This window comes from Martes martes (genome assembly GCF_963455335.1).
Source record: "Martes martes genome assembly, chromosome: 8".
NCBI classification, from domain to species: Eukaryota; Metazoa; Chordata; class Mammalia; order Carnivora; family Mustelidae; genus Martes; species Martes martes.
In genome coordinates, this window is record NC_137895.1 from 49,941,385 (window position 1) to 49,958,356 (window position 16,972).

The 16,972-nt window shown below is 39.9% G+C and overlaps 1 protein-coding gene across 1 annotated transcript in view; it reads left to right on the forward strand.

The window, feature by feature from the left end:
- The window catches only part of GRIP1 (glutamate receptor interacting protein 1), a gene marked incomplete at its 5' end in the record, with an annotated part of 234,870 nt that overhangs the window by 76,350 nt on the left and 141,548 nt on the right, over nt 1-16,972 (forward strand). The window contains 2 exons of the mRNA XM_080810212.1: nt 9,789-9,924; nt 12,121-12,266. Of these exons, the coding sequence (XP_080666338.1) occupies nt 9,789-9,924; nt 12,121-12,266 (282 nt within the window). The remainder of the gene's footprint in view (nt 1-9,788; nt 9,925-12,120; nt 12,267-16,972) is intronic.

Here is a 16,972-nt window from a genome sequence, read left to right on the forward strand (position 1 = left end):
TCAGAAGTACTTAGAATGGTATATGTTTGTTTGCTGGCCACTGCACAACTTCTCAGACTTTCAAATCAAACATTAACAGCTTTATTTCCTGTTCTACATTGATTTTCACATGGAGCTCCCTTCTTATAAAACTCAAAACCTAACTTTGGAAAGGTAGGACATCAACAAAAGCAATGCAGTTTTATCCAATGTTGAGCAAAACTACTTCAAGATAATAGGTGGTGTTGTGTCCAACAGATATCAAGAATGGCTCTATGTTCCTCAAAAATTTAAAATAGTCTACAGTGGTCCTGTGAGTTCACTAGGGAACCTTGAGGCATCTTAGCTCATAACTTGGAAACCAGAGTCCTGGAAGATGACAGTGTTGTAAAATGGAACAAAGCATAGATTCCTGAACCATTATGTGGAGAGGACTGGGTGCTGGTCAGGAACACCCACCTTAGGCTTGTATATGAGCAGAATAAACTTCTGTTGTGGTTGAGCAATTGTTCATTTTTTTATTTGTTGTCACAACAAAGTCTAACTTACATTATTTTACTGCAGTGGCTTTTAAGGGTTCTCCTTGACCCAAATCTAATACCTTTCTCCTTAACACTTCATGCCATCATTACCAAGTCCACTACTTTACCTAATAACAGGCTTACCTTTCCTAAAACTTAAATCTGAGCATTTTCTACCCATCTTTCCTCATGGCACCAATCTCTAAATCAGTATCTCTCAAACTTGACTCCATGTCAGAATCACCTGGGGAGCTTTAAAAAAGATACCTATGCCCAGTTCCCCCCCCTGCAAGGATTTTCATAATTGAAATGGACCAATTCCTTGAAAAGCACAACGTACCACAACACAATGTGACCACAATGTGACATAGTTAATATAAATAGTCCTATAACTATTAAGGAGATTGAATTTGTAATCTAAAACCTGCAAAAGAAAAAAAAGTTCAGATTCAAGTGGCTTCATTGAAAAATTACACCAAATGTTTAAAAAGAATAAACACCAATTCTGTATAATCTCTTCAGAAAATAGAAAAGGAAGGGATGTATTCTCCAATTCATATTATGAAACTCATATTATTACCCTGATACCAAAACCAAAGATAGCACAAAAAGAAACTACGTACTATATCCCTCATGAATATAGATGCAAAGAAAATCCTTACCAAAATATTAGCAATAGAATCCATCAATGTATAAAAAGAATTATATATAATGAATGAGTAGGATTGATTTCTGGTTTGCAAGATTGGTCTAATATTAGAAAATCAGTGTAAGCCACTACATTATCACTTTAAAGAAGAAGAGTCACATGATCCACAACTAATCAAGGTGAAAAAATTGACAATATTCATACTCATCATGATAAAAATTCTCAGAAAAATAGAAATAGAGGGGAACTTCCTCAGCTTGATGAAGAGTATCTACAAAAACCTACAACTAACATAATACTTAATGATGAAGCACCTGATGTCTTTCCCCTAAGACAGGAAAGAAGGCAAGGATATCCACTCTTAGCACTCATTCAACATTGTGCTGGGGTTTCTAACTCATGCTTTACGCTAGAAAGGAAAAATAAAAGGCATACTGATTGGAAACAAATAAAAGTATCCTTTTTTGCAGAGAACATGATGGTCTACATAGAAAACCCTAAGGAAGCCAAAACAAACAAACAAACAAAAAAAAACCTCCTTGAAGTATTGAGTTCAGCAAGACCACAAGATACAAAATTAATATACAAAAATCAATTATACATGTATACACTAGCAATGAATATATGTACATCAAAATTAATAACATAATACCATTTATAGTTGTTACCCCCAAAATGAAATATTCAGGTGTAAAACTAATAAACCGTGTATAGAACTTGTATGCTGAAAATTACGCTATGCTGATGAATGAATCAAAGAAGGTCTGTGTAACTGGAGAGACATAACAGGTTCATAGATTTGAAAATTCAACATAGTAAAGATGTCTATTCTTTCTAAACTGGCATACAGTCTTAATGCAGATCCTATAAAAATCCCAGGTAAAGTTTTTGTAGATATAGAAAATACTTCCAAAATTTATATGGAAAGGCAAAGAAATAATTGAAATAATTTTTTAAAGGAACAATAAAGAGGGAGGAATCAGCCTACCCAATTTCAAGACTCATTTTATAGATACAGTAATAAGGACTGTGGGGTATCTGTGGAGGGATAAATACATCAATGGAACAAAATAAAGAATAAAGAATGAAGAATCTGGAAATTGACAAACACAGTGTATATTGTATCCTAACCACTTACTAGCAATTTGGAAAAAAAATAAAAAAATAATACATACAAATTGAAAGAATCAGAAGTACTTAGTAATGGTATATAAAATAATTTATTTTTGAAAAGGTGCAAAAGCAATTTAATGGAGGAAAGATAGCTTATTCAACAAATGGTATTGGAGCAATTGGTCATCTATAGAACTTTCCCCTCAAAAAATATATGAATTTTTTTACTGAGTCTCACACTTTAAATAAAATTTAACTCAAAATGAATAGTTCTATAATGTTATGGTTATAGTATGTTATAATATTATTATAGAACTTTTAGAAACTAAAGAAGAAAGGAGAAAATTTTCAGGATCTGAGGCTTGGTGAAGAATTCTGAGACTTGACAAGAACATGACCCATAAAAGGAAAAATTGACTAATTACACTTCATCAAAATTAAAAATATTTGCTCTACAGAAGACCTTGTTAAAAGGATGAAAAGAAAATCTACAGACTGGGAGAAAATATTTGCAAATCTCATCATCAACAAGGGATTATTACCTCAAATATATAACAATTTTCAAAGCTCAGTAGTAAAAAAGCAAGTGATCTAAAGAAAATAGGCAAAAGACATAAAGAGACATTTCACCAAAGAAATGTCAGATGGCAAGATACGTCATCTGTCAGACATGCAGATGGCAAATAAATACACACACAGACCACAAATGGTGGTCTAGGACTCATTTGCCTCTCTGACTAGGCTGCAAGCATCTGTGACGTTTTCATCTTCGAGTTTCATTGTCTGGCTCATAGGCACTCAGTATTCCCCTCTATTTCTGTTTCCCTTCCATTAGGGAAATGACTCAAATTACACAAAAATTAAAACCATAATTAGATATTACTGACACACCTATCAGTATGGCTAACATCAAGTAGTGGACAGGATGTAGAAAAACTGAATCATTCATACACTGCTGGTGGGGGTATAAAATGGTATGGCTATCTTGAAAAACAATTTAGCAATTTAGTAGAAAAGTAAGTATGAGGGGAGGGAATCGGGGGGGAGATGAACCATGAGAGACTATGGACTCCAGGAAACAAACTGAAGATTTCAGAGGGGGGGATGGAGGGATGGGTAAGCCCAGTGATGGGTACTAAGGAGGGCACGTATTGCAATGAGCACCGGGTGTTATATGCAAATAATGAATCATGGAACACTACTACATCAAAAACCGATGAAGTACTGTGTGGTGACTAACATAACATAATAAAATTAAATAATCAAAAAAAGAAAAGTAAATATAGAACTACCATATGACCCAGCAGTTGTACTCCTGGACATTTATTCCAGAGAAATGAATTATTATGGTTCACACAAAAACCTGTGCATGAATGTTTACAGTAGCTTTATTCATAACGGTCCCAAACAACAAACAACCTACACATCTTTCAACAGGTAAATGGTTAAGCAGACAGTGGTATATCTATGCCATGGACTACTACTCAGCAATAAAAAGGAGCAAACTATTGTTACAGTATAGAAGATTGTACAGAATGTAAAAAGTCAACCACAAAACTTTCAAACTGTATGATGCAATTTATTTAACAGTCTTATAATGACAAAGTTATGAGCACAGAGAATGGGTTAGGGTTTGCCAGGGGTTAAGGAAGGTGTCCAGGGAGGAGAGAAGTGGGTGTGGGAACTTATTATATTGTATTTTGACAGCATCATGTCAATATCCTGCTTGTGATATTGTATTACAGTTTCACATGATGTTACCACAAGGGAAAACAAGACAGAGGGTATACAGGATCTCTACAATATTTCCTAGAACTCCATGAGCATCTATAGTTATCTCAAAATTTAAAGTTTCATTTAAAAAATTACCATCAGGGGGTACTCTGATGGTTTGTTCTGGGTTTGGCCCAGGCATTGGTATTTGAAAAGCTCCCCAGGTGATTCTAACACACAGCCTGATGGACAAAGTGCAAATTGAACTGATGGATATCCTCTTCCCAGAACCCATGTAATCACCTATCATTTACTGTTCCTGTGCCTCTACTATCTTCCCTTCTCCATTTGCTGAACTGAGGCTCTTGTCAAGAAAGCTCGGGGATCACTCTTCCAAGGAGCCATCCAGAGCACTACTTGCCCAGCCGGATAAGGGTCCTCGCAGGTTGCACCATGACAGCCCTTTCTTGACGTCTTCTTCTTCTTCTTTTTTTTTTTTTGTATATCACATTTCACGTAATTTGTGTTTGCAGATTTTTTTCTCCCACAGTAAACTAATAGTATATATTTTTTAAATTTTTATTTCTTTTTTAAATTTCTTTTCAGTGTTCCAGAATTCATTGTTTATGCACCGCACCCAGTGCTCCATGCAATACACACCCTCTGTAATACCCACCAATTATATTTTTTTAAATAAGCCATGAAGCCAGAATGTCCAGATGCCAAAGAGTTTTATGGAACAAAATATGATTCCTATGCCATACCTTTATTTTATGCAAATCAGTATTACAAAACACTAGGATGGTCTAATGATGGGTTCTGAATGCCCTATGTCTATGCTACTTCTTTTCTTTTTTCTTTTCTCCCTCCCTCCTTCCTCTCTCTTTCTTTCTTCATCCCTCCCTTCCTTCTTCCCTCCCTCCCTCCCTTTCTTTCTTTCTTCCTTCCTTCCTTCCTCCCTCCCATCCTTCCTTCCTTCCTTTCTTTCTTTCTGCTTCTCTCCTTTGGTAAAGCCTAGAAGATCCAGACTCTGACCAACATCTGCAACGCATACAAAGAGGCATTGCCAGCCTTCCCACTCCAGGCTCATGCTTCCAGAGTATCTGGGTATCTATAATTAGTAGCATAACCTCCAGTCATGATTCCAGTACCTCATTCAGTTGGCATCATGGACAGTCTCTCTGTATTCTTTCATAGCAACATTAATTAAACGGCTCTACTTTGGGACCACAATTATTTGCAGAATCTTTGCAAGGATGCATGTTCCATTTTTGCAATAATATTAAATATATCTTGTGTCTGAAAAAATCTTATTGGCATTTTTATTGATATTATGAACTTCAGAGGTTAAAGAGAATTGACATATTTTTGATGTTAGATTATATATATATAATATATATATAATGTTAGATTTGATGTTATATATATATGTTAGGTTTGATATATATAAATATATATATTAATATTCTAGTAATTGCTAGAATATTAATTCCTAGATGGCAACGATTTTCTCGGTTTTATTCAGTTTTATATCTCCAAAGCCTAGAATGATGCATGGCATGTAGTAAGTGTTCATTTTTTTATTGAATGAATCAATGCAGTGCTTTTACATTTGTTCTCATCTTCTGTTCCTCAGAAATGTTTTTGATGTTTTCTTCCTGTAAATCTTGTACCTTTTCATTAAATTTTTCCTGGGATTTTTTTGTGTGTGTGTGCTATTGTAAATGGCTTTTTTTTCCTTCTATGATAACTTCTAACCATCTATTTGTTTACGTAAAGAATATGGCTTCCTGCACATTAATTTTTTAACTATGTTATTGAACTTTCTTGTTTGCAAGAACTTTTCATAATTCTCCTCCTTTCACCAGGCATCACTATTACCTTCCTTAAAGCTTTCTGGAGTTCAGTAATCAAGAGGATTGAATTACAAACAACTAAATCCCACTCTATCAGTGTGATTCTTGTTGGCTATGTTGAGTGAGTACAGATACAGATGTAAACCTGCAATTTCTTTGCTAAGATAATTAAATATGGTGATGAAGGAAAACGTCTAATCCAGAACCATCTCATTCCTTGCCAATTGGGCATCATCTGTTCCCTGTGCTGCTTGCTAATTTGGGGAAGCTACAGCCTTCTCTACATGGTCCTCTTAATTTGAGAAGGGTTGTTTACAATTTAAATCACAAAGAAAGAAATTGTCACTACATATTGACTTGCCTAAATTCCTGTGTTTTGCTGCAGAGTTTTGTTCAGTAAGCTTTGATATGTACATGAACTCATGCAACTGAATGCATCTGTCATCATTTCTCTTTGCCATTAGATCATTAAAAACATTAAACACCAAAAAATACATACCATGATCGATTCATCTGACGGAGAGTGCAGATTAGCAGGAAGTAAACTGCAGAAGCATGTTCCTCCCTCTCCCAATTGCTGCTTTTCTCCTGTTCCTTCAAAACACCCGCAGAAGATTTAGTCAGTCCTTTGGGGTCTAGATATGCTTACTGGCAGTTAACATTCGCATGATTCAGCACATTTTCTTGCAACAATATTCTCTCTTTACTCCTGAGTTTTGCCTAATTTAGATTCCTCCTTTAGTCTGTTCTGCTCAGCTTATCCTGGTCGATAGATACAGACAGATTAGACAGGAGACAAAATTGTGAAATAGATGCGGCATTGGGAACAGCCACTCTTCACTTGGCTACATCGTAGCCAAGCCTGTCTCCCATGTGGCCACCTTGCCCCAGAACACACTCTGGCATGGTGGTCTGGGACTCATTTGCCTCTGTGACTAGGCTGCAAGCGTCTGTGACTTTTTCATCTTTTGAGTTTCATTGTCTGGCTCATAGTAGGCACTCAATAAATGCTTGAATCAATGAATGCACAAATTACTCAATTATCTGGCGCGTCAATATTTTCTCTTTCGTGTTACTAAAACTAGCACTTGGGGAAAGTTTGGAAACATTTTAAAATAGGAGGGTAATTGACTATTACCAGTTTAAAAAGAAGCCCAGATGGATTTATATTTTAACAAGAACAAATTAAACTAAAGGAATTAAGCTTTTTCTAGATTTCCAGGATTCAGCCAGAAGCCTAGTAAAGAAGGACCTGGGTCCCTTCTGGAGAAAACTGCATTGTCCACATCCCATAAGTCTGCACCTTATGTAGGTATCCCATTTTAGGCAGGAAACATGTTCTTGAAAACCTGAGTAGGAATGAAGGTCCTGTTAGTTAAAACTTATTTCTGCCTTGCCAGTTATTACTGTTTCATAGTTGCTTCTTTGTCCATTTCTTTTTTTTTTTTAAGATTTTATTTATTTATTTGACAGATAGAGATCACAAGTATGCAGAGAGGCAGGCAGAGACAGAGAGGAGGAAGCAGGCTCCCTGCTGAGCAGAGAACCCGATGTGGGGCTCGATCCCAGGACCCTGAGATCATGACCTGAGCCGAAGGCAGAGGCTTAACCCACTGAGCCACCCAGACGCCCCTCTTTGTCCATTTCTGATTGACCTTTGAGATAAGCCCTTAAAAAACTGTCCTCCCAATTCTTCAAGTAAAGATCTGTGACCAAATGATTAAATATACGGATCAATCTACGTATTTAAAGAAAATGCAAAGAATTCTTTTGTTGGGCAAAATCGTTGAGCACATTATGACTCTCTATTGTGTCTAGTCATCTGTTATGTCATTCTCATTACTTTAATGATTTAACCTAATTTTGAACGTAATGTATACCTAGCCTCCTGCCGAGAAGGACTTATAGGGGCTGGTTGTTAAGTTGGGATCTGTAAATATCCGCTGAGCTTATTTATGTTTTTATGGGAGGGAGAAGGGACTGTTTTATTCTGATTTGAGGGGATACAGGTTAAATGCACACAGTGATGGAATTTTGTTTCAAACGCTTCAGGTAAATGATGGAAAAGGCCCTGTGCTTTTGTATGCATGACCAGAATTTTGATCCTTGAATTTCAATCATGGTTTGGTCTCTCATACAAAATGTAGAGAATGAAGCTGACATCATTCACACTCATAGACTCTTCCTTGGCTTCTGCTTTAAAAAGCAGTACCACTATGGGGCACCTGGGTGGCTCAGTGGGTTAAAAAGCAGTACCACTCACATATGCAGGGTTGTGAGTCTATCATGAAACAGTGGGTGTTCTAGGGTGCTAAGGTCACAGGACCTGGCAATCTCCTTGCCTGGAATGCGACTCAGTACATTGGTGAGGAAATCAGTGGCCTGGCCCCTCACCTTCCTTCCTGGAATACTCTGTTCTCCTTACTAGGTCAGATGAGTGAAAATTTTCCTCCCGAACATGATTCGAGTTTTTTCATTGGCTAGTGAGGTAGTATACCAGCAGCAACAATTTAAAAACTTCATGGTAAGCATTCCTATAGATTTTTGAAATGATAATTAACTCTGTTATGTCTAATTAAGGAAGGGGAAGAGGTGTGCCAATAACCTTTTGGGTTTCTTAACTTCAAAGAATAAAGTCCATTCTTGCATTTTAATATGAGTGTCTTTGATGTCCTAGAAGATCATAACTCCTGAAATTCGTAATGTGATTGAGGAGGAACTGGGCAACTTGAATTTCCCCATCCCTCTCCAGAAAGTGTGTATGCAGAGGGGGGAATAACAGCAGAGAACTTGAAAAGAGTGTTTATCATAATTAACCTCTGGATAGGTCAAAGTTGACCTATCCATTTTTACTTCTGAAAGAAAGGATATGCTCAAAGTTTTCTCACTTTCTGTTGTGCCTAAAATCAGAAGATTTGGGTCCCCTCTTGGGGTAGAGACATTGTGTGGACAAGATCTGTGAGATCTTAAATTTGAAAGTATAGAATGAGGGATTTATGGCAGTTACCTGGGGATTCTGAGGACCAACCCTGCCTTACCATACTGTGACACGCCCTGTACAAAGTGATATGAGTTGTTACCTGAAGCCATTATACTTTGTTTCCCGAAAGACGAAAAACAATAGAGTCAGGAATATTTTTCTTTTTTTTAATCTTTTTTTAATTAACATATAATGTATTATTTGCCCCAGGGGTACAGGTCTGTGAATCATCAGTCTCACACAATTCACAGCACTCACCATAGCACATACCCTCCCCGTGTCCATCACCCAACCACCCTATCCCTCCTCCCCTTCCCCCCAGCAACCCTCAGTTTGTTTCCTGAGATTAAGAGTCTCTTATGGTTTGGTCTCCCTCCCCAGTCCCATCTTGTTTCATTTTTTCCCTCCCTCCCCACCACGACCTTTGCCCTGCCTCTCAAAGGAATATTTTTCTTGAACCTATAGACAGCTCTCTTCTCTTGTGTCCATTGCTGTATTCAGCCGAATCGTACCAAAAGCTTGGAGTTTGCTGCTGCATAATATATATTATTATTTAAAATCATTCTTGTTGTATCATTACTTAAAACTCTGTTCTAGGCCCTTATCTTGCAACTCTCAATTCTTCCCGTTGGAGTTGCAAGGAGAGAAACCCAAGAAAGTCGCTTGAGAACAGCAGAAAACAAAGGGCAGATATTGTCATTTGCATATAATCCATGCTGGCCTCTTTATTGTGACCCTAGATGGAACTACCCCACTGGTACCCATTTTAATAACCTCTAATGGAATATCTTCTCCGCTTAACCTGCATGGACGTCTTTCTGAGATACTCTGCAAATTGCGGTGGAAAAGAGGCTGCAGATCTTTTCTCATAAAAGAAAAAGCAGGGAGAGTTTATGGGAAGGAGACACTTCACCAGGCGCAACAGTATCTCATGCTTCGACTGTCATTTAATAAGGCAAATGCTTTTCTTTTCACAGAGGAATTCAAAGGCTCCACTGTGGTTGAGCTGATGAAGAAGGAGGGCACCACCCTCGGGCTGACGGTATCGGGCGGAGTTGACAAGGACGGCAAGCCCAGAGTCTCGAACCTCCGGCAAGGAGGAATTGCTGCTAGGTAACTGCATCTCAGGGGGATGTAGGAAAAGGAACACAGGGGGGTGATTAATGTGAAAATTGAGGCTCCATCAGAAAAGGTCACTAATAAATAAATATGACAGCTGCCTTCTGCCGGGCAGAAGCGTACTGGGGCATGTTTTCAGAAGCTTTTCTGGCCTGTACCGAGTCACCCGGGAGCCACCAGGCCCTCAGAAGACTTTCATTTTAAAAAACCTGTGTGGCTGTCGTCCCCAACTGTGCCGCTGAACAACAGACAGGCTGCTGTGGGATTGAGTCACTCCGATCACAGAAACGGGACAGATGATCCATATAATGGGCACTGGGGAGCCTGGCGTGGAGGGATGTGGTGAGCCTAGAGGAGGAGGGAGGCCAGCTCCGAGTGTCTGAGTGACAGTTCCGCTTGTCCCACATCGTCTCTACTTTTCTACCTGTGAGAGCTTCCCTTTCATCAAGACAAAGACACAACTTCCAAAAGGATAGAAAGCTTAGATGAAGACATCTCACGGTGTCCTTGTTCTGATGAACGGCACATTGGCCTAGTCATGGCCAAAGCCAGAATGTCTTGCTTGCTGGGTACAGGAGGGCTCGCTTTATAGACGGAGTCACCAAGTACTTTAGATGGGGCAATCAGGCTTCATTACAAGTGAAGTTCATGGGTCTTATATCCTGGACACTGATAGTCTTGTCCACGAAATCACAAATTAAGTTTTAGAGTTCTTGCTTTATAAAGTATCATCGAGAATGGTGCTTACTTTGGATGATCAGCTTGTTTGTACAATATATGAGCTTCATCTAATTGATTGCTCCATAATCTGGGTATTGTTTATAAAGTAGGCTGATGTCAACACAAGCACCTTAATCTCCTTTTCTCAGGAGGAGAGAGCCTTCTTTGCACCCCCACGGCCTCCTTTATTTTATAACGGTCGTGGCCCATCTGTGATGCTAGGGCTTCGTATATCTCCAGAACTTTTTCCTACATAGCCCGGAAGCAAGAGCACATAGAGGGGAAAAATGCCATCTTCAGTTGTATTGATGCCATAATTAAAGGTGGTGCTGTACCGGTCACATGACCAGTGCCCAACTATTCATTGTTGAAGGCACTACCATTTTCCAAGTAGTAAACTAAAATAATTACAGATAAGATCCCTACCCTAGGGGGGGCTTATAATTTACTAGAGGAGATAGGTATAAAAAGCGTGAAAAGCGTGGCAACAGTAACAACATTGCATGATAGTAAAAAGCGACAAGGTGAGCATTGTCACGGAGCCTTAGGTCGCTAAGTTGTCCAGTGAGAAAGAGTAAACCCGAGGGAGGAGGGGTAGCATGGAGGGACCGCAGGCTGGAGCAGATTAGGAGAGTTCGCCGAAGAGGAATGGTTCGAGCTGGACTTATAGAAAATAAATGCATTTAGGTGTTTCTGTTTGGGGACAGAGTATTACTGAAGGTCCTCATTCGTGATGCAGATTGTAAGGACTGTCTTTGGTCTCACTGCCTGCTCTTGCCTTAGAAATAAAGTCTGCCTAAAACCCCCAAATGAGCCACAGTCCTCTTATGGTGCCAGAGAGAGGCAAGAACGGTACTGAAACCCAATGCTCTCATTGTAATTTGTTCTTTTTCTTTTTCTTTTTTTTTTTTTAATCCTGCTGTAAGCAATAAGTAGCAAAAGAAGCTGACCCTTTCCTTAGCCCTCAGCAAACTCCCAGGGAAGATCTTGAGAGCTAGGAAATGTCCGGGAGGCCGGCAGCAAAAATGGTAGAGATAAAAAGGAAGAAAAAGTCCCTTTTATCCCTGGCGTGCCGGGATCTGGATACTCTGTTCCTAGAGAACCAACTCTTTACAAGCAGAGCAACCAAACAACAACCAGAAACCTCTTTATTTTGTGTCATGGTGCTCTTTAAAAATAAAAGATGCAATGGGTTAGGGGGAAATTAGAGACCACAGCAGATGCTGTAGAGGGCTTTCAAAGTATCCCGGTCAGCAGGGGAGGGATCGCTGAATCTCTCATCCACCTTCAGCTCTACTCCTACTCCTGGGGCTGGGGGCGGGGAGAGGGGACAGCCGCACCCTAGAAGGCAGGGGCTCTGGCCACACAGGCCTTGGGGGCTTGCGTGAATTTTCACGAAGGGAATGTGGAAAACATAGTCAGGCCCGTAGAGAGGATGGGTCCGCTGAAGCGACATTCCCTGTGTTGCAGAAGTGACCAGCTGGATGTGGGGGACTACATCAAAGCAGTGAATGGGATCAACCTGGCCAAATTCCGCCATGATGAGATCATCAGCTTGCTGAAGAACGTCGGCGAAAGAGTGGTTCTTGAAGTCGAGTATGAGCTGCCGCCAGTCTGTAAGTAATCGCAACTCTGGGGCAGAACAGCTGGGCCATGTTTTTGCCTAAAACAATGGGTTCTCCATTCCCCCCCCCCTTTGGCCAACATTGTCTCGGTACAGGAATGACAGAGCAGGGTTTCTTGGTATTTAGAAATTATTTGAATTGATAAACCTATAACCCACTCTGGAAGAATTAAAAAGAGCACAGATAACCATAAAATTATATAGGATTTGTGTTCCATTAAGGTGATCTGTGTGCATCATATTTGCCATTTAAGCTACTTTCATAAACAGTCAACATATTTATAAGTTCTATGCATTCACTTCCATCCAGGCTTTGTACTTAGTGACCAGGAAAAGCATGTTTGGTGTGTTTTATGTTGATTCTTCTATAGTTATGTTAATTTCTGAACCATAAAAATAGATTCAGAACTCATTATTATCAAGTAACAATAATAGTAATAGAACCACACATTTTCGGAACTTACTAAATCTCCAGCATGATAAGAAACCTGACTTGCACAGATACACTTAATCCTCATCATAAGGGGGTCACCATAGCAGAGCTGAACTTTGGGGTCTCATAGCCACGCCCAAACCCCAGCTTCACCTTTAACTAACTGCATGCCTTTGAGAAAGTTACTTAAGCTTTCCATGTCACAGTTCCCATATCTGGGTAATGGGCATGATACTCGTTCTTACCCATAGATCTGTCGTGAGGATTAAGTGAGTTAGTGTTCGTAGAGCAATGAGAACAGTGCCTGACGCCATAAAAATAGTAATAAATAATATAAATAATAAATAAATAAATACATAATAAATATATAAAAAATAATAACCAATACACAAATTAATCGGCATTAATTAATTAATTAATTAATCGGGCATTGTTATTATTATTATTCTCATTTTATAGAGGCTTAAGTTAAGTATCTTTCCCAAATACATAGGCAGCCAAGTCAGGATGTGAACCCAGACTCCCTGACTCCAAAGTCCATACGTTTATTCACGGTGATATAGACATATGCTCTGTGTTACTGCCATCCTGCATTTGAGCTGGGCTGTTCTAGCACTTTCTCTCCTGTTAATGTTATTAATACAAACGCTACCCTAAGAAAGCTCTTTGCTTTTCTCTCCCGGTGAGAACTCAAGTTGAATATTAATAACTGATAATAGCTCATTTGTTCAGCAGTGTCTTCTTGAGCATTTGCTACAATGCAGCCACCGCTCTGTACATTCTGACAGAGGAAGACAGATAACAAAATAGGATCACAATAGGAAGGAGACAAGATAGTATGAATGCCAGGGGTTGTGAATGCTATGGGGGAAAGGAAAGAGTCGGGAGAGGGATTGGGAGTGCTGAGAGAGGGGTAAGATTACCATTTTGAATGGGGTGGTTAGGAACAGCGTCACTGAGAGAGAGACACTAGCCAATGACTCGAAGGAGGTGAGAAACATAGCTGGGTGCATTTCTGGGGGAAGAGGACTGCAGAAAGAGAAACAGCCAGTGCTGAGATTCAAGGCAGAAATATACTGGGGTTGTGGTAGAAACGTTAAGGGTGATTGGGCTGGAGCGAAAGAAAGAAGAAAAGTTAGGAGAGGAGATCAGAAATATAAAGGATGGGGTCTATCTGTAGGTCACCGGGAGGACCTTAAGTTTTGCTCTGAGTGTTAGGGGAAGGCATTGTATGATTTGGGGCAAAGGAGGGACCTGATCTGATGTCTATTTTCAAAGGCTTCCTCTGGCTGCTGTGTTGAGAAGACACTGCAGTGGCAGTGGGGAGACCCTGGGAGGCCAGTTGGGGGGCTGTTACAGTGGTCCAGGTGAGAGACGGAGGTGGAGGTAGGGAAAAAGCAGGTACATTCTTGATCACTTTGAAGGTAGAGCCAACAGGATTTCTCGATATATTTGATGTGGGTTGTGCAGAAATAGAGCAGTCAAGGACCACCTGAGATTTTGAGCCTGAGCAACTAAAACGTAGGGTTGCCATTAATGGGGGGTGGGCAAGAATGTGGGCAGAGCTGATTTGTGAGGAGAAGATCAGAAGTTCATTGTTTGAAATGCTACCGTGGAGGTGTCTATTTGATGTGCAGAAAGGCGATGTCAAGAAAAGAACTGGAGTTGGGGTTAGGAGTTTGGAAGAAGGATCTGAGCTGGAAATGTACATTTCGAGTAATGGGAACATAGAAGGTATTTGAAGCTTTGGGACCAGATGAGAACACTCGAGGATTGAGTGTATATGACCAATCATGAGTTTTTATTCCTAACATAAAACCTAACACCAAAAATGCAATAGTGTTTTTATAACAAAATCCATTGAAGTCTGTGTTCAAAAACCTTGCTATACCATTTTTCATCTTCAGCAAGAGTAAGCAGTAGAATTGAGCATTGAGAGCTTAGACTGTGTCACTGGTTAAATGTCAGTTTTCCCCTTTCTCGCTTTGTTATTTAAGTTCTCCTAGTCTTAGGTTTCTCATCTGTAAAATGGCTATAGTAAGTGTAGAATTTTGATAGGAATTCAAGGCTGTTATCATGTATTTAGGTCATCACCATGCGCTTAGCAAGCCATAGTGCCTGTCAGCCATCATTACCATGATTAGCCATGATTACACTAAAGTACTATGTTTTCTTGAACTTCAAAAGAGTCCATTTGTTTTGAAATCACTATCTCAGACCATCACCAAGGAGTTAAGAGAATCCAGATATCTAGAGCTAATACTCTTTGATTAACCATTTTTATTCCACTGGGGATATAAATATCAATAAAACACAACCTCTTCCTGAAAAGAACTCTTAGAATAGCTGTCCAGGGGTAAGGCCAGGAATGGAGATTTGCGGAGTTAGGGGTTATGTAGAACTAGGGGTTTCAGAGGATCTGAAGGAGGTTCTGCAGGTCCACTAAGAAAAGGAACATTTTAGGCAGAGGGTACAGCAAGGAAGTAAGAACATAGCCCAGCGCACAGGTTGGAACCACAAACACACTGGAGTTGCTGAAGCACAAAGGGAAAGCGAAGACCAGGAGGGGGATACGACCAACAAGGTAAATAGGAACAATATGGTGGAGGGTCTTGGAAACCATATTGGTGGAGCTTGGATGCTATCAGGTGGGCGATAAGGAGCCTTTAACAGCTTTTAAAGCCAAGGATCATCATCGTCATATTTGAGTTTTTAGAGTTATCATTTTAGGGAGCCAAATGGAGAATAGGTAAGAGGCTATAAGCCCAAAGGGTGTTATAATTTTCCAAAAGCGAGGTGACATCCTGAATAAATACAGCTTTAGTAAAGTTAAACAGGAGACAGTAGGGGTCAGACATATACGGGGATTCAAAACTATCCTGACTTGGTGATTATACCAGCTTTTCCTTCCTCATGCATTAAAGCTGATGGGAAAAGGGGAAAAGATATTTTTAAAAAACAAAAGTGTGAATGCGACGGTAGAAATCAGATGGAAGAGATCTATCCTCTGCAGATTTTCTCTGTCTCTATTATATTTGGATAAATTAATAAGATCTTTGAGTTCAGGGAGATGGAAGGGATTAATAAGCAGCCCCTTCGCTGAGCTCAGACAGCTAGCAGGAGCAGGCCGCTGCGGGAGGACCTGGGGAGAAGAGCTGATTGCCGAGAGATAAGCCTCCAGAGGCCGAGACTGGAAGCTCTCTCAAGAGTCACTGCAGTTTGAGGCTCAGCCACCCCCAGAGTCCAGGAGGAAGTGGAGGAAAGATACACGTGGGCATGTGTCTGCGTGTATGTGATCTGATAGAGAAGAAATGGAAGTTGGACCTTATACAAACCACTTACCTGCTTTAAGATTCAGATTCTTTATGAAAAAGGAATGGTTGACCTACATGAGCTCTGAAGTTCTTTTCGACTTAAAAATTATGTGGTGTTTTGTATATAGAGAGGCTATTACCAATCCATATCTTAGGTATTTATGTATTAAACTTGGTCTGGAGCGGTGCCTTCATATTTTACGGTGACATAACCCCTTAAAGGATTTTGAAATATTACATAATTGTCATTCATTTTTTTAGTTGGCACCTAACATTCCTTATCATGAGCCTAAATAATTGGAGAGGATGTAGTTTCTGGCATAATATTTATATGTCTTTAAATGGTGTTTCCAGTCAGACCTTGGTGCTACACATTTGCTTCATTTATTTTATGGAAAACGTCCGCCACGGCATCTGATTGGCAAAGGCAGTCCTCACTGTTACACCATCAGCTAAATCAGACTAGCTTTCTCTCAGAAAAGGGACTTCTTTAATTCAAATAAATGTGTTAAAACGTGCCCCTGAGGGGTGTCTGGGTGGCTTACTCGTTAAGTGTCTGTCTTCAGCTCAGGTCATGATCCCAGGGTCCTGGGATCGAGCCCTGCATCGGGCTCCCTGCTCAGTGGGAAGCCTAGTTCTCCCTCTCCCACTCCCCCTGCTTGTGTTCCCTCTTTCGCTGTGTCTCTCTGTGTCAAAAAAATAAATTAAAAATCTTTAAAACAAACAAACTAAAAAGCATGTCCCTGAGATGGCCTCCTTACTTCTCAATTCCAGTTCTAAGAGAGACAGGTAATTGATGATAATGATGATGAAGATAATGATGGGGAACTGGGGAAGCAGTCTCAGATCCCCTCCATGTAGTTCATCCTGGGATTCAGTGTGAGGAAGCAGAAGCTACCCAGAGAAAGCTCTTCCTCCACCTGTGACAATGGTGAAGGGAAAACAGGACAA